Source organism: Pholcus phalangioides, unplaced genomic scaffold, assembly GCF_987345545.1.
Source record: "Pholcus phalangioides strain wild (caught in Gottingen) unplaced genomic scaffold, Ppha-v1.0 ptg000020l_1, whole genome shotgun sequence".
NCBI classification, from domain to species: Eukaryota; Metazoa; Arthropoda; class Arachnida; order Araneae; family Pholcidae; genus Pholcus; species Pholcus phalangioides.
Genome location: NW_028301613.1, coordinates 4,827,170 through 4,854,045, shown reverse-complemented (window position 1 = coordinate 4,854,045; position 26,876 = coordinate 4,827,170). Strand labels below are relative to the sequence as shown.

The 26,876-nt window shown below is 37.4% G+C and overlaps 1 protein-coding gene across 2 annotated transcripts in view; it reads right to left on the bottom strand.

Annotated features, from left to right (window-relative positions):
• Nucleotides 1–8,707: 8,707 nt before the first annotated feature.
• Marf1 (meiosis regulator and mRNA stability factor 1-like protein) overlaps nt 8,708–26,876 on the bottom strand; it is a 46,904-nt gene continuing 28,735 nt past the window's right edge. The window contains exons 13-23 of one of the 2 annotated variants that reach the window (XM_089248490.1): nt 26,443–26,660; nt 24,748–24,956; nt 24,243–24,473; nt 18,630–18,675; nt 16,734–16,933; nt 15,224–15,451; nt 14,407–14,610; nt 12,680–12,938; nt 12,435–12,554; nt 10,793–10,894; nt 8,708–9,665 (exon numbers count right to left, since the gene is read on the bottom strand). In XM_089248490.1, the coding sequence (XP_089104616.1) occupies nt 9,145–9,665; nt 10,793–10,894; nt 12,435–12,554; nt 12,680–12,938; nt 14,407–14,610; nt 15,224–15,451; nt 16,734–16,933; nt 18,630–18,675; nt 24,243–24,473; nt 24,748–24,956; nt 26,443–26,660 (2,338 nt within the window). In that variant the 3' untranslated portion in view covers nt 8,708–9,144. The remainder of the gene's footprint in view (nt 9,666–10,792; nt 10,895–12,434; nt 12,555–12,679; nt 12,939–14,406; nt 14,611–15,223; nt 15,452–16,733; nt 16,934–18,629; nt 18,676–24,242; nt 24,474–24,747; nt 24,957–26,442; nt 26,661–26,876) is intronic. The other variant, XM_089248491.1, reaches the window with a different exon arrangement.

The window sequence follows — 26,876 nt, the reverse complement described above, 5'->3', positions numbered from 1 at the left end:
CTTGAATTCATCTTTGCATCAGAAAGCTGTTGAAAAGAATCCTTCGTATGGATAGAAAACAGTGGCATCATCATATCATTATATAGCTAGTTAGTCTATGTTCCAGGCTCTGCCATAAAGCTGAGCCGGAAGAGATCTCGGCAATGGGATAAGTCTAGTGGCAAAGTTCTGGCATTCATTCAGCTAGCTAGTCGTCTAGGGCCCCTACCAATTGTTGGTTTATATTGTGTTTTTTTTAGGATAATCAGAGTTTTCTGCAATCCAAGCTAGCCTCGGTACCATTCACCTCGGATTACACTAGAGCAATGTTTCTCAAAGTTAGCCATGCGATACTCCAACAGAACAAAAAGTTTCAAAACTCAACAGCATTCAAGTTTTTCTTGGTGAACTTTTCATATCAGATGACTTCCAAGTCATTTAGTGAAATCCTTCTTGACTGCTGGAAGCAGACACCTGCAATTCCTCAAAAGTCGCTGAAATCAAGCATTTTGGTCCTGGAACCCCACGGTAGATATATGTGCCGACATTTCTCCATTTGCCATTGAGGTGCTCTCACAGAAGGTTTCAAGGCAGGAAATCGCAGGGTGTCTCAGCATCAGGTTCACGGAATTCTAGGAGTGCGTAGGGTACACCTAGATTCACACGAGACTTGGAATCGCATAGCAGAAATGCTTTCCTGGCACGTTAGCTGGTGTACAGGAACTGTGGTCCCGGCAGTTTGGTGCATTGGTCTGCTCGATCATTGGACTTGGATCATGCCTTGATTACTTCTTTCGGAGTCCCTAGACTGGAGGGGCATATTAAAACATTGGTGTATAACGCCCCTGTTGACAGCACTGAGGAACTTGTTACCTGCATTGCAGGGAAGTCCTAGACATGTCCGAAATCTTCCAAAATGTTCGATATTCAATGCGCCTGAGATGCAAGACCTGCATTACAGCTCGTGGGTGACACTTTGAACACCTTTAACCTCTGTTACTTTTTTGGTGCACATTTATTGTTAAAACGTGTGTTCCTTTACGTAGAGTTCCTTCACTTCTGGTGTTTTCTGTGTAACCTACCACATCAGGGAAGCATTTCCAACCATGCATTGCTATGCGATTCCAAGTTGTCTAGGCATGCCCTACTCCTCCCAGAAGTTTGTAAACCTGATTCCGAGACGCCCTGAATATCCGAAAGTCAACTGGAACAGACCATTTATACTCTCAATAATTAGAAAACACCTGCCTTTGTTTTAATGAGATTAGGATATATCACTAGGATAACTCGTAAGATATCTCAAGATGAGAACATTTTTAAGTACATTTCAAGTGATTGCATGTCCGGACCTGCCGGAAGCAAAACGAGTAGCTATTCAGTTAATCCTTACATAATGAAACTAAGGAAGTTTCAGCCGGCGGATGAGGACTAATAAAAAAATATCAATCATTAATCAAACTAATTCAACTGGAAGAAACAGTGATAGATCTGTAGGCAGCACGAGTATTAATACAACTGGTTGATAAATGTATTTCAGGACTGACACTGTCCTACTTGAACAGTGCCTCGAACAAACCTTCCATCTTTACATGAAAACAATGACGGATTATATGCAGGATTTGCATCAGCACACGTCACAAAACTTTTAGTAGCAAAATTATTTTGGAATGGCAACAAGAATAACATCAAGTGGGGGGGGGGGGGGGACTGATTAGGTTCACCCAATGAGTCATTAGATCTATTAAAAAAAAAATTGCAAAAATATTGTTAACTACTAAATTAACCTCAAGCGGAGGTCTGCAGCCAACCACCTAGAGAACAAGTGATTGCTGATCGGCTACGATTACAACCAAATTCAGACCTCGAACCTACATGTCGGCCTGTAACAGCCACTGTTACAGCATGGACCTAAAAAATAGTTCATAAAATCAAACATTCGTAAATGGGAAAGACGTTTAAGGAAGTACAGTCAAATCCCATTATAACGAACTCCAAGAGACCGGTGAAATCACTTCATTATAACGAAATTTCATTATAAAGGAATTCCTTGTTTTCGGCATTGTTCCTATGTGAGGTTACCTGGACGATTATAAAAGTTATTTAAAACGAGATTTTTGCTATAACAGTTTTTGTTAAAACAGGATTCGACTGCAGCATATTGTTTGGGATTAGAAGATTAGTTTGTAAAAACATGTAATTTATAAATTGGAGGTTTGTAAAATCGAGCATCGACTGCATATAGAGACCTCTAAGTAAACATAGACACAATATTAATACATATAAAACACTAGAAAAATGCATAGAAACGCAAACATATCTTAGCACTATCATTCATTGATTCTTAACACGATAATATCTCTGATAAAAAGGCTGATGCAACTTTTTTATGGTGATATTCATGTCCAACAGGTCACAAAACCAGTAAGAATTTCGTATTTTCATGTTGGCAACTTCATTGTTGCCCACAGACATCACTCGTAAAGCACTTTTTTTTAACACTTTGTGTGTGCATGGTAATGTCTCCAAAAAAGACTGATGGAACTTTTTAATGGTGGTATTCGTGTTCAGCAGGTCAAAATTATTCAGAATGTATATTTTCATGTCGGCGGCAATTCCATTGTTGTTCAGTGTTATTGAGAATCTACTGCAAAGGTGCTCAACCTTTTGGGGGAGTGCAGGCCACTTCGTTGGTTTGAAAATGTGTCGCAGGTCACTTAAGCGATCTGGAAATGAGTCATGGACTGCTTCTAGACCTTTATTTGAGGCTCCCTTGAAAGGATTATGATCAGAAAAAAAGGAGTGTTCGAGGTCCCCATTCAGCTCACGGTTCCATTTGCTCCAGCCTAGTAACGGGCCTGCATACTGGCATTTCATGCAACTTTCAAACTCAGCAGATTACTATAAATTCACAAAATATTCACTCATAGACATTCCCCCCCCCACCTCCCAGTCCCTGTGTACTACTACTAAACCACACATGCACCTTGTCCACATTCCTCTGCAGAACTTCTAACGAATTGGTACATGTTGGAATGTGTGTGTATGTGTTGTGAAGTTTGTTTCTGTGTGATGCTTGTTATGTGTAGTGCTGCCATCTACCACCAATTTTTCTCACTATGACTGAAGTGTAATGACTGAATAATTTTATCGTTGTAGGCCTGTTGCTCTCAGTGGCGAGACTTTTTAACAGGGAGATTGGCTTGCATTTGTGTCTTGAAGTTGGGAAAAGTTCCTGTGAACTATACAACATCATCTATTGTTATCTTCTATTGTCATATATTTATCTTTACACACAAACAGCACTAAAAAAACGTTTTAGTTCAGAACACACTGGGGAAAAAAATTCAATTTCCTCCTTCCTACTACATATTAACGTAATCGCATCTCCTTTTTTTGTGATTTCTGCTCAGAAAAAAAACCTGAAATACATTTTTTTTAGAGAATTGAGAGGATCTGGAATAGTGCACTAGGTCAGTGGTACTGGGATACTTCAAGGGGGCCCATGGAAGAAAATTTAGAAAGAGGGCCATGACAGGTGATTTGGAGGACTGCAGAGAGCTGAGAAGAAAAATTAAGGTGTGAAGAAATAATCTGCTTTTATATTAGTGACTATACACTTATAGAAAAACGAAACCACGCACAAAACCAGGGTCGTCTTAGGGCCTCACCGCCTACATTTTGCAGCAGGTTCCCTAGGATGGGGTTTTTAGCGGGTCCCGGCTAGATTTTTCACAGACCCCTCCTCTATATTAAATTTATTGTGTGAAAAACAAAAAATTATGAAAACCGTATCAGGTCCCGGGCTGCAGCTCTGTCAGTCCCACTTTTGTGAGGAGTCATGCCCGGGGTCTCATGTCCATAAGTGACCCTACCTTATGATATTTTGTAGAGAACAATAAATTTTGAAAATAAGTAGGATATATGTAGGCTGTTTATTTCCGGCTAAGTATGGGACTACCATAGCATGGCTTTGACTAGGGGGCCCACGATGTTGAGACGGTCCTGAATAGAACTCAAATTAAATTTTCACCTCAATAAATCCTAGGCCAGTGGTCTGGAGGCCAATCTTATTTGCAAAATTTTCATTCAGTATAAATTCACTGAAAAAATCAATACGTATAAAGGATCTTGCTTCTAGATGAGGGTCGAAGACTCTGGGTAAGACAGGGGAGCCACGAGAAAAAAAATATGCTTCAAAAGGGGGCCACGGGCAAAAAAAGGTTAAGAAACGCTGCACTAGGCTACTGAGGTAGCCTTTAAATGTGTTGCAAGTAAGTAAAGTGACCTGGGACCGGAATCTTAATTAAAATGCTGACTCGCCAATATTCGCATGAAGCTTGTCAGTAGTGACGAATGTTCAGTTTTGCCATGGGGTGGGGGGCAACAATATAATCATAGTACAATTTAAAAAAAATCGTTCAAAAAATTTATTTATTTTTAAATTTTTAATTGAAAGTTCATTAAATGCAGCACCTTGTTAGTACTGGAACCTAGAGGGAACCTCATATCACAGAATTCCCACAAATCAGAATTTGATGTGATGTGGGACCACGTCAGCGTAGTGTGTAGCGGCTTTAAGCTGGGTCTAAACTCATCACTTTAATATATGCCCAAAAGCTAAAAAAAAACCTGTTTCAAACACTGCCATACACTGTGTGCTAAAAACAGGTTTTTGACTGGTGAGTGTACTGTGTAGTGACCTTCACAGATTGCCTTCTGCATACAGAAAAAACAGATCGGCTCCAAGTTTGTCTTCTCATGAACTCTCTGACATGTGTATACAAATTTATAGTTATGGTAAAGATCAATGCAACTTTGAAAAAATAATAAAAATAAGTGAAACCCCCTCAAGAAACACTCAGACCCAATTTTTCCTTCAACCGATTCCCTTAGTATTGAGAGCATCTCCCTTAACTCCGTAGTTCATCATGGCTGTCCGTAGAAACTATGGACAATCTGTAGCAGTTGGCACCTCTGAAAATAGCAATGTACCGCAGGGATCTTATGTAATCTGCACCAGCACGCTAGGTCACTTAAGCGATTTTTAAATGCACTGTAAGTCACTTTAGTGATCTGGGAATATGCCACTTATGTCATTCTTGTAAAATCACGTTTGAGGTCCAGGTGGTCACATCAAAGGACTCAGAAGTCCACAATTGGCCTGTGGGCCATGGATCGAGGCATGTACGCTCTGTTGCAATAAAATGGGCAAAAATCCCGAAGCAATTATTGGGCTCAAGGTCAAGAGACGTCAAAAAAAAACAACCACAAATTTATTATAAAATTGGTCAAAATTATGTCACATCATTGGTCATATACTTGATAGTCTTAAAATAAATCCACTCAAACAAGTTTTACGCGATTAAGCCTCATAGAAATATACAATGATGCATACAATCACTGTTTCAAATATAAAACAAAAATGTTTTCGGTAAAGAAACATTTTGATAAAACGATACTTTTTAAAAATACAGGAAAATAGATTGCGCATAAATAATTTCTTGTAATAATAATAATAATAGACCAAAATCTCACATTTGAAATAATTTTAACTTATTTAATCATTACATCACTCGCTTATTTTCAAAGAAATAATGTATTCCAATTTTCAAAAATATACAAAACACAATTCAAGTTCGAAGATCGCCATCCGTTTGAGTTAGTTCTCAACATTTTCCCAACACAACTGGTTTCATCAATTCTCCTGATGATGCCAACCACTAGTGTTGGGGAAACATTGAGAACTAACTCAAACGGAAGACAGTCTTCAAACCTGAACAAACAATTTTCATCAAATGATGGTCACGAAAACCTTATCAACTATAATTCAAGTATTTCAGCAATAATTTGGATGCAACCAACCCATTTTCATTTCTTTCATTTTGTCGAATCTGTAATTACCGTGAATATATCATGTATTTCAATCAAATAAAGCAAACATAAGAGTGGATCGAATGAAAACTGATCGTTTATAATTCAGTTTACTTTTGTATGAGTGTGGAAAACCTTTGAGTAGAGGTACAGTGGGAGGTAAAGAAGGCAACCCCTACTGTGGAATGGAGTTGCTCTAGGTGGTTCCTCAGAAGCATGCGATAAGTGCTGGTGGAAAGCTGACACTATCATCCACACAACAGGCAATCTGTTTTTTTTTTCCATTTGCGTCGGCATAATGTTTGCAAGTGAAGAAGAGCATCGTGGTGTTATTATTTTTTTAGTGGCAAAAGGAGTTTGCAAAATGCATCACCAAATAAAGGCAGTCGATAATGAAACTGCACTGACTCACCATGTGCAGGACTGGATTAAGTGTTTCCACTGTGCATTCACTTTTCTGTAGTGGAGTTTCTCTCTAATAATGCCATGAATGGAACCGAAACTCACTCCCACCTTCTTGATGACATCCCTCAGAGTGCATCATCCGTTTGGGTTGATTAACTGGCAGACTTCTTTCACCAAAGAGTCTGTGATGACAAGGTGAGTTTGACAGGGTCGAAAAAACCATCATTCATAGATTCCTGTCCGTCATGGAAATGCTTGTACCAGTAATGCAAACAAGCCAATGACAGTGCATGTTCACAGTCCATTGCCTTCATTTGCCGATGCACTTCACACAAACTCCTTCTGCTATTAAAAAACGAACAACACCACATTGATCTTCTTCACTTACAAACATTCCGCAGATGCAGATGAAAAAACAAACGACTGGCTGTTGGCCGACCTTCAGCTCATATCGAATGATCCGAGCAACTACCTTGGGCATATCTATTCTGCAGTAGGAGTTTTGACTTTCTTAACCCCTTCCCACCATAACTTTACAGAAAGTTTTGTCACACTCACACATAAATCAAATTATATAACAACTCTTCCGCTATCATTTGATCCTCCAGCATAGCTTTTCCTGCAAGCTTCAAAAATGGGAATAATTTATGCTACGTGTATATAAGCATCTATATATATATTTTTTCAATCAAAACTGTAATATTAGGAGCATGAAAGTTGATTGATCATATACATTGCTATGACTTTATTTCAAACTGAGCACAACGATGGTCCTATCGTCATGGGTAATTTACTTTCTAATCGTCATAAATATGTGCTTGTGCAACTAAAAATTTGAGTGGATATCTAGTGTTGTGCGTGGATTTCAGTGCTGCCATCTGTATTTTGAATTGGGAGTGAAGTGCGATGACTGAATATTTGTACTGTTGTAGGCCTGTTGCTCTGTGGTGAGACTTTTCAATGGGGGAGATTGGCATGTATTTGTGTCTCAAAGTTGGGAATCACAGAGAACCGACTTCAGCTGATCACCGACTGTGGGGTTTGAACCCAAGTCCATCGATTCAACTGCAAGAAAAGAGAGAAGTTGAATCTGGAATGTTTAAGGAACTGTTTATAAGCGGTTTTTTTAAGAACATATCCTATAAAGATAGAAAATTAGCAATTTATGGGGATTGGACAGGCATAACCAAACAACCAGTGGCAGATTTAGAGATTTGTTGAAGTAAGATTTGGGAAGTATGCAACCATAATTTTCTGTGCGAAAACCAATGAAGCTAGGGGAGGCGTGGTTTGGTGCATATACGTAGCCAATCCTAGTGCACATGCTTAATTTTTTTCCTGCCTGCAGAAGCTGCCAGTCACCGACAGACTGCAGATAAGTGAGGAAGTACAAATGAATGGCGTTACATTTTGGTTTTTCTCAGGAAAACTTGGACAATACTGCATTAAATTTTACGTGAAGCTTGCCGATTTGACAGGCCTTCGGAGATGGAAAAATGGACACCACACTGATAAAGTTGTGAGACAACCATTACAAATATGGCCAAACATTGATAGAGAGTGAAGCACTTTCTGGTAGGTCCTCAACATCTAGAAATGAGATCATTATTCACCAAGTGAGGAAACTGGGGATGCAGGATCAAAGAACTAGCAGATAATGCACGCATCAGCACTGGATCCGTTCATTCCACTTTGATTAAGATTTGTTCTTCAGAAGATACAATGTCAAAGTCACGCTGATCGATTTCTATGACTCTAGTGGTGTGGTTCATCATGAGTACACACCACACAGTACAACCACCACTGAGGAGTACTACTAAGAGGTTCTGTGTCGCAATTGGCAGTTTCAACACGAGTTGGCAATGTTCAAGTTTCTCCTACCTTTCCTTAAAAAACAAAACTTGACATTAATTCCTCACTCATTGGTAGCCTGCCGGTGACCGACAGCTTCTGCAGGCAGGAAAAAAATTCAAGGATGCAAACTAGGATTGCACCAAACCACATTTCCCTAGCTTTATTGGTTCACACACGAAAAAATGTGCCCCATGGTGATATACTATAGTTGCGCTCAGTTTAAAACAAAGAAAATATCACCTTTACTGAATCAGACCAGCAACAAGTACCAGCAGCCAAAAATCTGGTATCAGCCTCTCTTTTAAACAGAGCACAACTCCGGTTTACCGCCAAAGGCAATTTCCAACTGAATAAGTCATGCCAGAAATGTGCAAGTGTATCTAGTATTGCAAATGAAAGTTTAGAGCTGCCATCTATTTTGTTTTTCAAACTATAAGTGAAGCATCTGGTTATTGCTGGCCATTGGATAATAATGGTTAAAGGGAACCCAGATGCTTTACTGGACTTACATAACACCATCTAATGCTATGGGCAAGAACCTACTCTTCAAAAAAATCTGCATGAAATGAATTCAATAAAAGATATTCCCGATATCAACAATAAAAACTTTGCACTTTATTCTAAAACTTTTTTTTGCAAATCATCAATACGAATACGAATTCGTTCATTGTCACTCAAATTTGGTAGCACAGAAATGTCATCTGTGTTGAGAGCGAAAAACAATCGTGAATTTTCGACAAAATGTATGTAAATTGAAAAAAGACAAAGATATCAAAAAAATATCACATAAATCATCGACTAAAAAAAAAGAACGAAACATATCACACCGTTCTTTTCCTCCCTCTCAATTCAAAACTGGCATCGCATAAATCATAAAACATCGCTAAAAATGTGCTTAAAAAGAAAGGAAAACTCGGGATACTTAAAAAATAATAATAACGACAACAGATTAACAACTGAAGTATCTGGACTAATACACAAATGATGGTGAATACGATGAATTAACATGATTAACGTGTGACATACACACACATATCATTCAGAAAGAGGAATGGTAAAATTTGCAGCGATTCTGCTCTTGATTGCTTTCTTAGAACTGCAGGACGGTGACGAGTTCTGATCGTCAGTCTGTGATGATAATGATGATGATGATTCCCCCACATCGTTTGGGCTCTTCGCAGTTTGAGTTGACACGTCGGATGCTCTTCTGTTACCATCGTTACAGACAGGACTAGTTTTGGGATCAGGTACACTGAGAAAACATTGTTTCGTATTGCTCAAACTCGGCAGTTGCCTGAAGAGAGCCTGCATGGAAGGAGACGAGAAGTTCACGGCAGCAGTGGTGGCGCTCTGCTGATTATAGATGGGTATGCTATGATAATAGGCAGCTAGAGCCGCCTGGTTCGCTATGAGGTTGTTGTACGGCTGTAGGAATGTTTTAGGATCCTCTGAACAAACTGTCGCAATCACCGGCTGAACAAAGGGCTTGAAGGAAGTGTCCAAAAAGGCATTCAATGGAGTTGAGTTTCGAGGATTCTCTTCTCTTCTTTGGAAAACTGAAAGGTGAAAAAAAAGCCCATTGGCGATGCTATTTGCAGTTGTGATAATCATGCATGTTTCCAAGAAAACACCATATGTATTACACAAAATAGGCAGTGTATGGAAATTTCACCCTTGGCAAGTTTCGTCCCTGGTACACTTTGCCCTAGCACACTTACTCCCCTCCCCTTCAGTTGCAGCCCTGATGATGGATGAATATTTACTATTAACTCCCCCCCCCCCCCCCCCCCCATGAGCGTGATTCCTGCAGATTTCTTGTTCATTTTTTGCGATTTGGCTACAAAACTAGTTGTTACCAAATGAGAGGAAAAAGTTGGGAAAATTGGCCCAATTTTTGGCGATTTAGCATTTGTTATTCGTGACATTTTCTAAGCCTTATTTTTTTGCAATAAACATAATAATTTAAGAAAACAGTTATTTTCAGGATATTTTTGCGGAGGTGAACTCGGAAAGAAAAGTCAGCATGTCTTCGCCACGTCCCGGCGGAGACATGGTGACTTTTCTTTCCGAGTTAACCTCAGCAAAAATATCCGGAAAATAACTGTTTCCTTGATATCTCGGGCTGAGAAAAAGCCATCTTTCTCATAATAATTTAAATTACTTATTTGGGCAGCATCGATGGTTCAACACTGGTTTTATGACATTAATCAAATGTGATCATGCAGTAGTAATATGCAAATTAATCTTAGCATATTACTACTGCATGATCACAGGAATCTATCAGACTCTTGCGATGAACAGCCCGATAAAAGTCCATTGTTTTCAGGAACAAAATTGAGAGCATGAAAATTCGTAAAAAGTCTTGTGACCTTCTCTCTTACTTCGTGAACTTTTCTTTGATGTCTGTGATTTTTCCATGATGGTAGACATGCTGCTATAGTTTGACCACACTGAGTCAGTACTGGGCATTATTGTTTTGAGATTATAGGCTTATATCACTTGATAAATGAAATTTTTTAAAATCAGCAACGAATGGCAATATTCTTCTACTGCACTGTGTAAAAATAGCCAATAGCTAGCATAAAATAAGCACTGCTACACTTTAAATACCTCTTTGGAATATGGCCAGCCCATAAATTTGAAAAAACCCATATGCACCAATATTTAGAAACATAAAGCATACCTTTGAGCAAAGAATTATCTTGACTAGAATTACTTTCAGGCGTACCTTGTGACCAAGCGCTCATTTGGGGAAAGCAAGTGAGGAATGACGCACAGAAAGCCCCTTAAAAAAAAGTTTTATGATGAGTCAAGGGAGTTATTTTATGCAAGATTTAGCATCTCATTTGACTATCGAAACTTTTTTTTTTATGCAAGAGCATTGGAAATCAACCATTTTGATGCCAAGTTCTGACATATATTTGAATACGTTGTACTTGTGATTTTACACATTTTTCACTGTGAAATTAGAGTAATGTCTGATTATAAGAATCAAGTACAAGAATCAAATCGGCAAAACAAAATGCTGTTTCAACATGGGAAGCTCATTAGTTAAAAGAATCAAAACGGGTGTGTGAACAAAAAGGGGATTCTTATAAGCAGCAGCTACTGTATGTAGTAGCAAAATGATTAAACATAAAAAAAATTACTGATGATATTCAAGTGCAAAAATTAAGAACATTTTCTCAGGGATATGACAAAAATTTGAATCAGAAGTTATTGCTTACTTGACTGTACATACACCTCATACACATTCCTATATGGAATTTCCAACGAATTAGGGGCCGTTCAAGTATTACGTAAGGAAATTTTTAGCCATTTTTGACCCCCCCCCCCTTGTCAGCAAAATTTCGTCATCAGCTCTGCCCCTCTGAATCCTAACTCATATTTTCATAAAGGGTGGTTGCTGACGTAAGCATTATCCAGACCCCCCCCCCTCTCCCCAATATTTAGTCTTCAATATTTTGGAGTGAGGATGGTGAACACTTTAATTTTCATGTTATGTAAGTATCCAGGGGCGTAGCCAGAAATTTCGTTCGGGGGGGGGGGGGGGACCAAAGTGACAGAACAATGGATTTGACCATCTTTTTCCCTTTTTTCGGTAATTTTCTCACATTTCGGGTCCCAAGTCGTCGTCCCCTCGCTACGCCCTTGTAAGTATCATGTTAAAGGTCTGACTGCTATCCAAAGAGACACTTTTTTTGGAATGGGAGAAAAGCTCACATTCGCGTCTCAAAGTTAGAAAATTGCAAAAAACCAAATTCAGCTGCTGCCAATGGGGGGGGGGGGGGGTTTGAACCTGGATCCTCATGGATGAGAGGCAAGTACGGTGCTCACATGACCGCACAGTGGGCAGGAAGTTACTACTGTGGAGTGCCATATTACCTCAATTATCTGACGCAACTGCGATGAGCCTACATCGATGAATTAAAATTTCCAGATAATGGCAGCATATTCCAGAATATGGGCAACTTACTGGTGGAGCTGTTGGCTACCATTCTGACAGGAGGTCTGCAGATTTTGTCCCAGAACTTGACAAAACACTCAAACCAGACATGTGATCACAGATAATCAACCCCCTACCTGAACAGTTATCATAGTCATTCTTAAAGCAAGTATAATCAATTTAGAACAAGCAGTTCAAGCTCCCCTTTTCCTTTTTAAATTCATCAATTACTGGATTTTCAAAAAGAACAAAAAAAACGTCATAAACCCTGTTGCAGCAAAATAAAAATCCATCCCCACAAATAGAATGAAACAACTACCCCTCATCAAATTTAATTATATAAAATAATCCTGGAAAAAAAAACCCCATAATTTCTAACCTGATTTGGTCGAAGTAGTTGCAGTGGTGGCTGTTGTCGTATTAGAATGATCCTCGTATAATTTAGCAGCTGATGAACCACTCTCAGATTTGAGCTTCTGTGAGTCATGCAAGGGTGTTCCTAGAAACATTCCATCAGAAAAATCAATCATTATTTTCTCCAAAGAACAAACCAAAATTGGCTGAAGTGAGCACGATTATGACAAGGAGGGACAAAAGAGAGAGAGAGAATGAAACAACTTATACCAGAAACATCTGAATTGATGCTAACAGTGCGCTTCTGGCGTCTACCCTTTATTGTGAAATATTCGCCCAATGACGAAAGTAGACTATTTAGGCTGACAAACCCATAATCGCTCGGTTGAATCGGAGTCTTAAACCTTTCCTGGAAAGCCATTTCGAATTCATTGAAGGGTATTTGCTTGTTGCGTTCTTCCAAAAGGATCATCATGTCCCTGGCCAGCAGCTGTAAAGGCATCAACTTCAGCGTGTTGGTTTCTTCAACCTGAAATCAAAATGTAATCACTTTATTCTAATTTACTCACATTCAGCCATTATTTAAACAGGATCGTCCATGTACGGTCTCATTCAGAGCTAGCGAGCTCTAAGGAAAGACTGAGATATTCGTTGCCTTTGTAGTCTAGGGTGCTCACCTGGAAAGTGAGAGGACGTGGGTTTGATTCCCGGAAGGGAAGTTTAATTTTCTTCCATTTTCTTAAATTTTCAAAAATACCTACTTAATTTTGAAATCGGATGATTCTTTCCACGTCACCATGTATAAGTATTAACTTAACATATTAATTACAAATAGAATTTGATAAAATTAAATTATATGATACACAGTAAGTAGTTCAGTTGAACGTATAAAGGTATTTTTTGTTTTGACGTATTTTTATTTAAATTGCAAGAAATTAAAATAAATTTCTCATTTGGACATTTTTATTTTGGACAATCTCTCACGACCCCCCACCCCCCAGTCCACTGCCTCAACCCTGTGGGGGGGGGGGATCGTGACCCAAGCTTTGGGAACTACTGATATAGACTAATCAAGTTGCACTCTCAGTAATTTTCTCAAACCTTGAGACTCAAATATAAGCAAATTTTACACTGAAAAAAAAAAACTACAGCATTTGAAATACACTACTTATTCTCAAAACAGGCTTTTAGGCTGAACACATACTACTACTACTAAATCACACATGTACCTCGTCCACATTCCTCTACAGAATTTCTAACTAATTGGTATGTGCGTTTACGTGTTATGAACCTAATGTGAAATAGTGACTGTGTAATGCTTGTTATGTGTAGTGTTTCCATCTGCCAAAAATTTTTCTAACTATGAGTGAAGTGCAATGATTGAATATTTGTACCGTTGTAGGCCTGTTGTGGCGAGACTTTTCAAAGGGGGAAATCAGCTTGCATTCATATCTCATTCATACTGATTTTCCTGCATATCATCCCCACAGGTTATACCCTAATTTCTTAGTATGAACCAGGGCCGTTTTAATAGCATCATGAAACCCTGGGCCAAGTGATTTTTTCTGAGGCCCTACCAGGTAAATTCTAGAAAATTTCAACCAGATCTCATTTTGGTGGGGGGGGGGGGGGTATTCTGTTGAGGCCACCAGGCCATGCCCGGGTGGGCCCATGCATTAAGCCAGCACTGGTGTGAACATCTGAATCTTTTAGAGCGAATCACATATATAACACTGCATATTATCTGCAGCTTTTATTTTCTATAAGTTGGAATAGAAATATTTTTTTTTTAAAAATCAACATTTCTCTTTTTAAAAAACGGGACAACAACCTCTTTCATGTCTTAAGATTTCCTCTAGTAATGAATAAAACTTCTACATGCGGATTACATACAGGCCACTGTGAATTATAGCGATCATATTTTTGTTCATAGCAGCAGAATTTGCAACTACAGATTAAACACGGGAAATTACAGCATGCGAAGAAGCTTTGCATACCTTGACAACATCCTTGAGTTCATGCTTGAAAACTGATAGATCAATGATATGGCCATATCGCTTCTGATACAACCTGTTCAACTCGCTCAAAGGCATTTCACCATGTGGCTGCTCCATCAGAATTCTGCGGGTCCTGAGCGAGGCCTGATCAATGAATGTTTTATCCACTACTGTCACAATCGAACCTGCATAACCTTCAACGATCTATAACACATAAAAATAGAGGAAAAATGAGATGGATATCAGTCAAATTATACAGATTTAAACATCTAAAATTTTTATATTCAGTAATTTTAACTCTTTACCTGCCGTAGACCGCTCTACAAAGAATATGGCCGAGATGGGGGAAGGGTATATAAGAGATTATTTTGAAAGGGCTGGGAGGAATGACTACAAGAGGGGCGAGAACGAAAAAGACAAGAGTAGATGCCCCATCAATTGGATTTCAAAAGCTCCACTCAAGTTTCGCAATGGAACTCAATGTTGTTTTGTAACAATACAATATAGGAACTGAATGGTAAGAAAGGATGGGGGTTAGGTGAGCAGTAAAAGATTGGACGAGTCAATTTCAGAAAGCAAAAATAGGTTATTTTCAGAGATCGCTGACTATCCTTCAAGAATCAGTAAAGGGTTAAAACAAAACAAATTCAAATCAATGATATTTTAGAATCATTCAACATAAAATGATCCATTTTCTAACAATGATGTAACACAAAGAAAAAATTTTTTCATGCAAAATAGATCCCTTAGGAAATCATTAAACACTAGCATTCAGCTAAATACTTTCAATACTAATTTCAATAGCGACATAACACACCCTCAGTGAAGTAGTGAGCTTCCTCAGCAAATCGGGCATGTCTACCGCACCGTAATCAGCCGGCTGCAGGACGTGCCCATGCATCTCGATGTAAGCCGGCCCCAACATATGTAGAGCAATCATGTTATTCGGCTGAGCTCTTAGCACAGCAGTGAGACGGTCTGCTATAACCTTGTTGCGCTCTTCTTCGATAAGGGTCAGCACCTTGTCTTCACCAGTACCGGTGATCTATTTGCATCAAAGAACAGATAGCATGTGTAAAACAAATAAAATCTCACAATAAAATAAGAACTATGGAGTTCATCTTCGTTTCATCTTCATATAATAGTGTTTTTTTTCAACCATAGTGCTCTCTTCAATTTTACGAACAGGAAGATAACATGCACTAGGATTAAAGGAATTCAAGCTGTTTGGTCATCATGAATGAGCAGTGAAACGTTTCACTAATATCAGTGACGAGGAGCCATGACGTCTGTATTTTTGCAATTATCTAACTGGACTTATACTGCTTTGTTGTGATTAGTTGATACTCCAACCTCACATCACTTGATTACTATCTACTGGAGATATTTGTAAACATGGGTTTTATTGCTCAATGGCCAAACAGCTTGATATCCTTCTGCTTTAGTGCAAACACTAGCTGCAAAAGCCTAATGTTTTTCAAAGGGGGATCCATGCTTTGTTATCAATTTTTCTTTTTTAAAAAAGCAGAAAACAGAAAGCACAGTTGTTGTTCAACATTATTGCATAAATTAGCCAGATCCATGAATACTTAATAAAAGCCATAATTCTGGTTAATAGTGCATTCATGAGTTGCTTTATGATTCTACACTAGTAAGCTCGTACAAAATCGAACTCAAAGTTGAATAATAGGAACTAAAACCTTACAATGACATTCACACACTTGTGAGTTCAGTAAAGATAATAAGTCAGATCAAAATACTATCCAAGATCAGTTTTTTTATGGTTTTGCACAGTGTTTTTTCAATTATGACTACTATACGATGTTGGTCCTTATGTATTGTATCAGTTTCACTAGCACACATCCCCCATACATTCAGATGTTTTTCTGCCTACTGGAGATGTCAAGCACAGAAATAGATGAAACAATAAGTCTAGACATGGAAAAGCCACAGACTGAAATTAGCTGAAAATTTAACTACATAATAGCCCTCAACTTTTTATTATGCAAATGTCACACAACACTGAGCAAATAAACATCCTTCTTCCCTGCCTTGGGCCTTATAAAAAAACAAATGGCAACGGAGACATCCGAAAAGGCAGCTGGTTATTCTATAATGAATTAAGATCACCCCTCATGTAAAGAACAACATGCATATACTTTGAAATTCAGTTTTCATAAGCGCTAAATACACATATAGCATGATCAGAATTTTAAGTGAAATTTTTCATGAGATAGCTGAGTAACACTGGAAAAAAAAATTCTTTATTATGGCTTAGAAAGAAAATAAAAACAGATTAATTAAATGTTAGGTTGAAATGTTCATACCTCAACAACATTTGTAGCTTCAAGAAGCTCTATGAGCTTTGTGAAGCCATAGTCTGATACACGGCACTGTTTGCCAAAGTGATGATGATACGACGGAATGAACTTATCGAACGCCATGCTGCACGTCAGCTTGTGTTTCAGAAGCTCTACGACCTCCTCTGAAAACTTTTTCACACGTTCTGCTTCTGCAGGAGTTTGCTCTGAAACACAAGATTTTACACTGAGGTAATTAATCTTTTAGTTAAGTCAAGATACATCTATGATGAAAAATACGAGAAAAAATTTAAATATTCAAATTATTGTACCATGATCATGAATAAAAAATATCAAAATTAAAAAAAATATGAAATTGATTGTGAGCAAAATTCTGTGAATATAAAATTTACAGAATTTAAAAATCTGTATAGATCAAGATGGTTTATCTGTTAGATCAGTGTTCCTCAAAGTGTGCACCCGCGGCTCCTAGGGGCGCCACCAACCTTTGTCAGGGGCATCACAGTAAGCTGTAGATATTCATTTGTGTGCCTATTTATGTTTTAAAGTGATTCTTGTGTAAAAGAAAATATCTACTAAACCATTCTAAGGAACCACGGATGAACCATGAATTAGGCAAAGGAACCGTGTGTCATGGAAGTTTGATAACCACTGCATTAGCTAAAAAAATTCCCAGTCCATCATAAGCATTGTTTCTCAATTGGTACATTTAGGACTAAGAAGAGCTTAGTTAAACAATTCATATGGAACAGCAAATAGTCAATTCGTAATAAGTCAAACTTAGATAACTTGAATATCTGTTTAAGTAGATATTTTTGCTGAGCCCCAGAACTTTTTCCACATTTTTAGGTAGAATTTTCCCTTGTATAACTCGGAGTTTTCTTCCTTTAAGTCGAAGTTTTCGGGAATGAGAGAAATTTAAAAAATAGCATTAAGTAATCAAATTTTTACTATTTAGCAATAGATTCAGTAGATTCATTGTTCTGCTTGCAAAAAAGTGAATGGCTTTCTCATGAAAGAAGAGACAGGCAGTTAAAATTCACTATTTTTGACAGAAAAACAATCTTGTATACACTTTATTTATAATTCATTCCATTTATACGAGTGTTCTTCCTATAATACAGTACGTCTATAGTTTACTTCCAAATATTTTCATTCGATAATTAAATATGATTAAATTATTCAAATTTCTTCATCTCCAGTAATTTGTCATGTTTTATTAATACGATATATGTAAGTAAATAGTACTGTTATTTTAGTAAATCTATTTTTTCCCCCACTCTGAAATCAGAATTTCCCATAAGTCTAAGTGTTTGTTGACCACTGTAAATTAGACTTAGCAAAATTTGACTGAATACTGTTAGAATAAACCTTCATTTGTTTAAGGAACCTTTGTCCAATTTACTCAGAAAGAACCAACGAAAAATGCAAATATGAAGAAAAATATGAAAAATTCCTAATGCATTTTGACATCTTAGTCATCTTCAGAGGATAAATATAACATTATTACTCTGACCAGGGATCTCACTTGAGTTGTCTACCAAATCTTAACTCCTGGTTGCTCAACTGGAAAAAATATGTCTAAGTCAAAAACATCATGGTCAGAATGCTCTGAAGATGGCACCCATAATGTGTCGAAATACATTAGAAATTTTACGTATTTCCTCGTACTTGCCCTTTTCATCGGTTCTTTCTGAGACTAACAATTTACAGGAGGCACTTTTCTATTTTGATCAAAAAAGTAAATAACTGATTCATTACAGCTGCATATCAGAATAACCATGGGTTAGAAGTTAACAGAACATGTCACCTCTCTTGTTGCTTTCTTCATTCATGCACACAACTAAACATTTATGACTATCCAACTAAAAAAAGGATTATGCCAATTAGAAATGCTCTCACCTCTTTTAGGCAAAGAGACGATTCTTTCATCACCACCAGTAGAAACCTTAAGAAATAAAACAAACATCAGTATTTCCATCATTTTCAAATGTTTGAAATGAATTATGAAACGATCGAAATGAACCAATTTCCTAGTTTGTATAATAACTTACAGTATACTTTCGTAAGCAAAAATAAACTATAACTATAACCCTCACATCATCTACAGTTTGAACTAGAAACTAATCAATATCAATACCACAATGCATAAGGCTACAGCCACACCGGTAATTTTTAAAGCTGGACATCAACCAGTTTTTATGCAGCTTGTACCCATGGCCACATGGGCATGATTGTACCAATGAATTTCACATGAAAGCAAACTTGATGTCACATTGTTAGTTCCCATTGGCTATGCCATTACAACAGTGATTCAGGATATAGGAGGAGCTTCAATACTTCACTTACTATGAACCACAGTCAATATAACAAACTCTGATTCAGAGAACTTCTTGATTCAACATTTTTTTTTTCCAAAATTTTGACACAAATAAAGGTCAAACCACTATTTAACTAATAAAAACTTTTTTTCAAACTGCCCTCAATTTTTTTCGTATTTGTCGTCACCCAAAAGCACAATCCAAAGATTTGACTTCTATGGATTTGACCTTAGCTCTTCTTGAGAGACAAACAAAACAGGGCAGAAATCTGTTCTTTTCTGAGTAAATGAAGCAATAAAGCCATTTAGAGTGAGCTTGATAAGGTATCACTGGCCGACTGGTGTACACTGATACCATAAAACATTGTGCTGTAAAGAAAACAATTACAACAGTAAAGAAAATTTACTTCAAGTTTGATCCTTGTACTGACAAGCAAAGAATGGCGGGGTTATCTGAAGAGAATGTTTTTTGGTTAGCGGAAAAATTACAATTTTGACAGAATTTGGTAGAGAGATGATGGACGTACCAAACAAACTTCTATCAAGCAATTTTCTCATGTATCCAGGGCTCAGCACGGATCATGGCCTCAAAACTAGTGAAAATAGTGACCAAAATATTTAAAAAAGTGACCAAATAGTGACCAAAATGTTTAAAAAGTGACCCAATAGTGACCAAAATAATTTTAGAAAGAGACCAAATGGACAATGAATTTTGATTATTACCAAATTGAATGAATTGAAATTGAATTTAGTTTTCACTAAACTTTGTATTTCAATGGAGCTCATCGAAATTGCTTTTTTTACATATAATAGTGTGAAATAAATCAAACTCGAATGCATTCTGCTAACCAGAAAAGTTTTGAATAACTTATCAAATTTATCAACAACTATGTGTGAGAGAGTAACATTACATCCTTTCTAAGTAACAGTAGTAATGCCTTTCTCTCCCCCCCCCCATAGGGGCCGTTCAAGTATTACGTCATCATAGATGGGGGGGAGGGGGGTTTCCGATTTGCTGACTTTTGATGACGGGGGGGAAGTTGAATAACGCTTACGTCGTCAACCACCCTTTATGAAAACATGAGTTAGGATTCGGGGGGGGGGGGGGGCGCAGAGCTTATGACGAAATTTTGCTGACAAGGGGGGGGGGGGTGGTCAAAAATGGCTAAAAATTTGCTTATATAATACTTGAATGGCCCATATTGCTATCCACAACCCATCTTAAAATCAATTTAAGCAGGAAAAACTTCAAAACGGGAAAAAATTTTCACACTCAAAGAAGGAAAAAAAAAATGAAATAACACAAAATTTGATGAGAGAATTTGTCCAATCTACATTCAAGTGGATTTTTCATTCATGTTATGCTATGAATGACAGTATACAAAATGTACTCAAACTTTTTTTAACTAGTATAAATTGATTTACATAATTAGGTTTGTATAATATCTTCCAACAAATTTTAAGAAATTTACTATAATGATTGATTTAAAAAAAAACTAAAATTACATTTTTAACAATATTATTTTAAATTATTAAATTAAAATATTACTTAAACTACTGAATTAAATAAATTATTTAAATTATTAAATTAACTAAATTATTTTAATTGTTAGGGGCCGTTCAAGTATTACGTCATCATCGATGGAGCGGGGGGGGGGGGGGTTTATGACTTGCTGACTTTTGATGACAAGTGGGGAGGGGGGTTTCAATAATGCTTACACCATCAACTACCCTTTATGAAAATATGAGTTAGGATTCAGAGGGGCAGAGCTGATGACGAAATTTTGCTGACAAGGGGGGGAGGGAGGGGGTCAAAAATGGCTAAAAATTTGCTTACGTAATACTTGAACGGCCCCTTATACGTTGAGGGAGGGCAATCCATCCTTCCCCCCCCCCCCAACGTCAATGGCAGAGCCTACTGATGTATATCAATTGTCATCTGCCGCACCTCTAAGACCTTCAAGTCTATCTGCACCTATGGCTGGACTGGGAAGGGTGCGTGGGTCTACTCTTTTACAGGCGGAGGAGGTTCCAAAATAATACTGCCCTTGGGTGAGGGAGAAAACAAATCAGTTTTGAAATTGTTTGGTTTTTGAGAGAAAAATTTGTAAATATATATTTTCCTTTTTTTTTACACACAACATACACCCCTGCAAAAACAACATTTACTACTTTACCCAGAAACAATATAATTTTGCCCCCCCCCCGTAATTTTTAACAGAAAAAGACTCCGCGGTCTTCCCCGGTAAATTTCCCATGAACCTTGTAAGCACCAACGTGGCGACTTTTTTCCGCGCCAACCAATCGCCGTTTTTGCGGCGGTCAATTCAAGATGGCTGACAAAGGGAACATAAAATTACAAAAAAATATATAATTTATAACATGAATCAACCAAATATGCGGCAATATGCGAAAATCGATAGAAATATATCGGGAAATACGGAAAATTAGGATAAAATCGAACACAAAAATCGAATCAACGACATACGAGGTTTATAAATGCGGTTGATAGAGTTTATGGATGCTGCTGTCAGGGCTACCTATTTTAGCGCGAATATAGTCGCCACGTTAGCTCGGACTCCTCCCGTAATTTTCAAAGAACAAAAACAGTGAATTCGCCCCCACCCGTGGCACTCGATTTACCATGGCCGTAATACGATATTTTTTCTGGAGGGGAAATGTAATTTTACTGCCCCTTGACTGTGAAATTCGATAATTTTGCAAAGGAATTTATTTCCTTTTCTTAAATATACCATTCCATCAAAAATTCCATTCGAGGCATTGCCCTCCCCCCCCCCCCAGTTTTGGATTTGATCACGGTATGTAGCAACCCGGGCCGCAAGTACGTACGAAAATTTACTATCGCCTGGGGCCGGTATCCATTTTTAATAACGGAAAAAAGAGTAAACTCGGCACCCGTGGAACCAGACCCCGCCCTCTCCTATTGCGGTCATAACAGCGACTCGACACAAAAACGTTGTAATAACTTCCGAGGTCTGAAAAGGGGATTTTTTTACACAACACCGAGAATGGAGCGCAATATGTCGATATTAAGTCAACAATCAGCATCGTGAAGATGCTCTAAATAAAGTTACGACCAGAAGCGGATAAAGGTCAGTTGACGGCCCGGGCTTAAAAAAAAATTAATATTGCGCCCCTTAAATTAGGAAAAAAGTATAAAGTAGGAGCCAAAGGCGCGGTCGGTGTGCCCACCATTAAATCCGCCTCTATGTACGGCTCGTATGCACGTTAACTGAGTTTTCATCAGCCTGATGACCAATTTTCATCTGATTTGGTTAAACTAAACGTTGAATCCGAAGGTTTTTAACAACTGGCTGTTGCGAAGATATATTTTGGAAAGAGAAAATTCAACCGGAAAGTGAAAGGACGTGGGTTCGATTCCCAGCAGGGGCAGCTGAAATTTTCTCTCTTTCCAAAATATATCTTCGCAACAGCCAGTTGTTAAAAACCTTCGTATGGTAGCAGAGAGTGACGTCCTCCTTCCATAAACGTTGAATTGCAGGATTCTGTGATCTTATCATAAATAGTTCTCCTTTCGATCATATCTGGGGCTACGGTTTCTTGCTGAGATTTAAATCCAGTTAGAAAAATAGTACGAATTTTATTTCTAGATAGATCGCGATTTTCAGTCGGATGATATTTTATTTTATTGTAAGTAAATTCAAAATACTTGCGAGCTTCTTTAACGTTGGCCAGCTACAAGAGTATTCTCCAAAGCGTACTAATAATACGCTTAATACGTATTAATAGTACGCATCTTTAATATGCGCGCTTTGGTATTCTCCCGCTGCGCGTAAGTTAGTTTCTGCACGGGCTCTCTTTATAAACTCGCTCAATGTAAATGAGCCTTTAAATCGTCATTTCAAATATTTAAAAAAATTAATGAAAGTAACGATAGAACAAACAACAAATGCAACTTGCTCGATGCTCCAAGAAAGGAATTCGGCCCTTAGGACTAAAACTTTTTAAAACAAATAAAATAAAGGATCAATTTTAAAATAAGATGAAAATGAAAGAACGAGTGGGGAAATAAGAAAGAATGGTAGTAGAGGAGGGGAAAAAATTCTTTGTTGTAAATACGCCTTTTACGCTATTTTTTTCCGACCGGCTTTTCCATAAAATGACGACTCTTAACCAAAGCGTATTAAAGACTTATTATTATTGATACGCTTAGACAAATACGCTAGACAAATTATTGATACGCTTTGCTCTTAACTATAAGGAGCTTTCTTTCCAAGCGCCTTGAAATCAAGTTATGCTGACGTCACACGGTATGCTTGCTCCCGGGAAGATAAAGACGCCTTCATATATATATAGGGGTTCCTTGTACGATCGTAGTTCAATGAAGGGAGGGAGAAAATTAACGACCTTGAACCGGTAAAGTTCCTCCTTGAAGAAAAGAAAAACACTGACAGCCGAAAAGCGCGCGAGACTGAGGTTTTTTTGCTAAAAAAAGTGGAAAAAGTGACCTGGGCCCGAAAATAGGTAATAAAAGTGACCAGCTTCTAAAAAAGTGACTTTTAGGGGAAAAAGTGACCCGTGCCGAGCCCTGTGTATCTGACTTTATTTTTTAAGTTTTTTTTAACTGTTGTCAGAAATAAGTTGTAAGTCAACCCCAACGAAAGTAGCTTTTGAAAATTGCAGTTTCATGTGTGTTTCTGCTCCTGATCAATTTGAACCGAATTTAACAAATAAAACTGTCAATTTCTTCTGATTCGTTAAATCGGGGTTTGACTGTATATATTTTTTAGCTTAGCTCATTTTTTCTTTGTTTACTTAACTGTGTATTTTAACAGTATTCATTGTCTTGTATACAATACACAGGGTGGTCAAAAAGCCCTGAATCTGTTTTCACAAAAATATTTTAAAAAAGAAGTTAAAGATAGACAAATGGCTTAAAGAATTTGAAAAGGAGGTTTCAAGGTTTTTTTGTTGAGCGGGATCCACTGTATTTGATACTATAAAGTAAAACCTTAATCATCCAGGGATCAAGTAATTGGGATAGAATGAATGTCGATAAATTGGAATTTTGAGGTGATAGAATATGCACTAATTCACCCCACAAAACTGCTCCCATTATAAATATATTATGCACTGAACACAAAAGTCTGCTTATAAGAATAAGAAAGAGTAAAAATAAAGAAAAACCACAAAACAATGAAGATAATACATACAACAACTGTATTCTCTGGTACTTCTATGAGCAAATCTTCAACAAAACAAACACCATAATTGTAAATGATGAATGGCTTTTCAAGGTACTGCTCATATGCAGCCGGTAACTCTGGCAATGACAGCTGCTTACTAGAATATGACTTGAGAATCGTCATCAACTCGTTCACAAACCGTTTCACTTGGGCGCAGTAAGTCAGTGTGACTAGGCGATTCTGTCCCTCTCCAAGAACCTTAAATGTACATTTGAAAATATTCACACAAGCTTTATGCCCAAAGCATTTCACTTTAAGACAGAAATATCTGTTGAAATGCACACAGAGATAAACAAGTGTGTTGTGTACACATACTATAGATTAGGTAGAAGCAATATATAGGTACTATCAACTTAAAACCGTTTCACATAACAAAGTCTTTCACTACACACATTAGCACTCATTAAAAGATAACAGTTGCAAAATAATATACGCAAGAAAAAAGGAGACAAATATTTGTATGTGGACATACCTGTATGATATGAGGCAAGGCTTCCAGAAGATCGATGAGTTTCGTAAACCCATAATCTGATACTCTACATTGTTTAGCAAAATGACGATAGTAAGCAGGGATGAATTTACGGAACAACACCATGGAACGAGGTTGATTCTTCAGAAGCTCAATTACCTCTCTACCAAAAGTGTTTAGTGGTCCAGCTAAAGCTGGACTGATACTCCTAACTAAAAAACAGAGAAAATTTAAATCCATTGAAACCATAACATATGAGATTGACTCAACATGAAAGAAAACAAGATTTCTCATTACATTAATTCATTACTCATATTCTTGAGTAATATATAATTTACAGTATGTTCTACACACAGACTATTAAGGAACTTTTACATTAGCATACTAGATTTCTTTGTGCAGTGGAGCGATAGATAAAAATGCTTGACTTTTTTTCTTTTCTCTACTTTTTGCACCAATGCATAAACCAACTGTAACTGTGTTGCTATAGTTATACAAGATCCTCAAGGTGTAACGCAAGTCTCTGATGTAAAGAGAAAAAATGGAGCCTCGGGAGAATGAGTGTTGCTTTTCCTCATAAATCATTGCAGCATGTCACCCTGTTTACATTATATGAGGTCTCAGAAAATCGTTCAAAGGCAATGCATATCATGAGTGTGTAGACGTACCCTAACTTTTTCGAAAAGGTTCAATGGACCAGAGGGTTTGTGTCTGGCATAGATTGCTAAGGAGCTTGTAGGATTTGTTTCAGAACAAAGCAAAAACTAAAAGGGAATCATAGAAAATCCATATACTTCATCACAAGCAATTATGTCACAGTTAAAAGGGTCTTTGGTTCACTCTGTGATGAGCTGAGAGGTCCTTGGGAGAGTAAAGGCTTATTAAAAAACACTATTTTTGACTTCAACAGCAGGGCTTAACAAATAAAAAAAAATCAGGCACCAGCCAAATTTCTTAGGAACCCAGAACTCATAATCTATTAGAGAAAAATGGTACAAAATAATGTTGTTTTTGGTTTTTCAAAGCCTTTAAACATGTCTACGAACATAGAGAAGGTGACATGCATTTTGAAATTTTTTTGTCGTCCCCAGGTTTCATAATCACACATAGAAAATTTTAGGTCAGTACCAATTTTTTAGTTGCCACGGCAACCTGGTGCCTGAGATTTGTCAAGTCCTGGTGAACAGTACATCAGGATAGTCAAAAAAGGACATACAAGGGACATCAGAAAAGATCACTAATTATTGCTCATGGTAACTGATTTTTAAAACTAGAAGAGTAAAAAACTTGAACTGATTAATTTCAGTTTTCATCCATATTTTTAATATTATTAATGTGTACTTTTGTTGACTAATAAACAAAATGTTCATGTAAGCTGCTTGAGCTGAATATATTTGCTCCAGACTGGCTTAAATTCTAATTAAGTATTAATAAGAGCTGCAAGTAACCTCAATAAAATTCCTTTTATATATCGTCCCCATTATGCCAGAAAAATGAAAACGCAAATTTTCACTTTTGGGTTTATCAGCTGGTTGTATCGCTTATTTTGATATCTAAATTTTGCCAGATATTAAAATAAGAGATTTCGAGATGGCCAAGATTAAAGAAACAATAATTAAAAAAAAAAATAAGCACTACAATTGGAACAAAAAAGAATAAGCACTACAATTGGAACAAAAAAAAAAACAAACCACATACTTTGGGTTGAATTTCGGTTTTCAGACCATTGAACTCTTTTTAAGCTAAGATTTGATTTCACTATTTCAACTCCTGCTATGCATGAAATCAAATGCTCCATTGGTACACCCTTTGGCTGGGGTCGGGGACATGTACTGCTATCACCAGTCGCTGAATTTGAAGGCTGGTTGGTTGCCACAGGAAGTGGGCCAATATCTGCTTGGTAACAGGCACAGAAACTGAAAAAAAAGAACAGTTGTTCATTAACCTTTTAAACAGCATAGCAGACATCACTAAACCTCCTTTGAAATGTCATATATTTTTTTAATAAAGCAGGCTTTCTTGCATTTTCCAGCAAGCTAAAAGGTTTAGGGAAAAAGTGTTTCATTGAGAAATCAACATTACAAAATATCTGGGCTTGTCAATGCTGAGCAGATCCTGAGAAAGGCAATGGC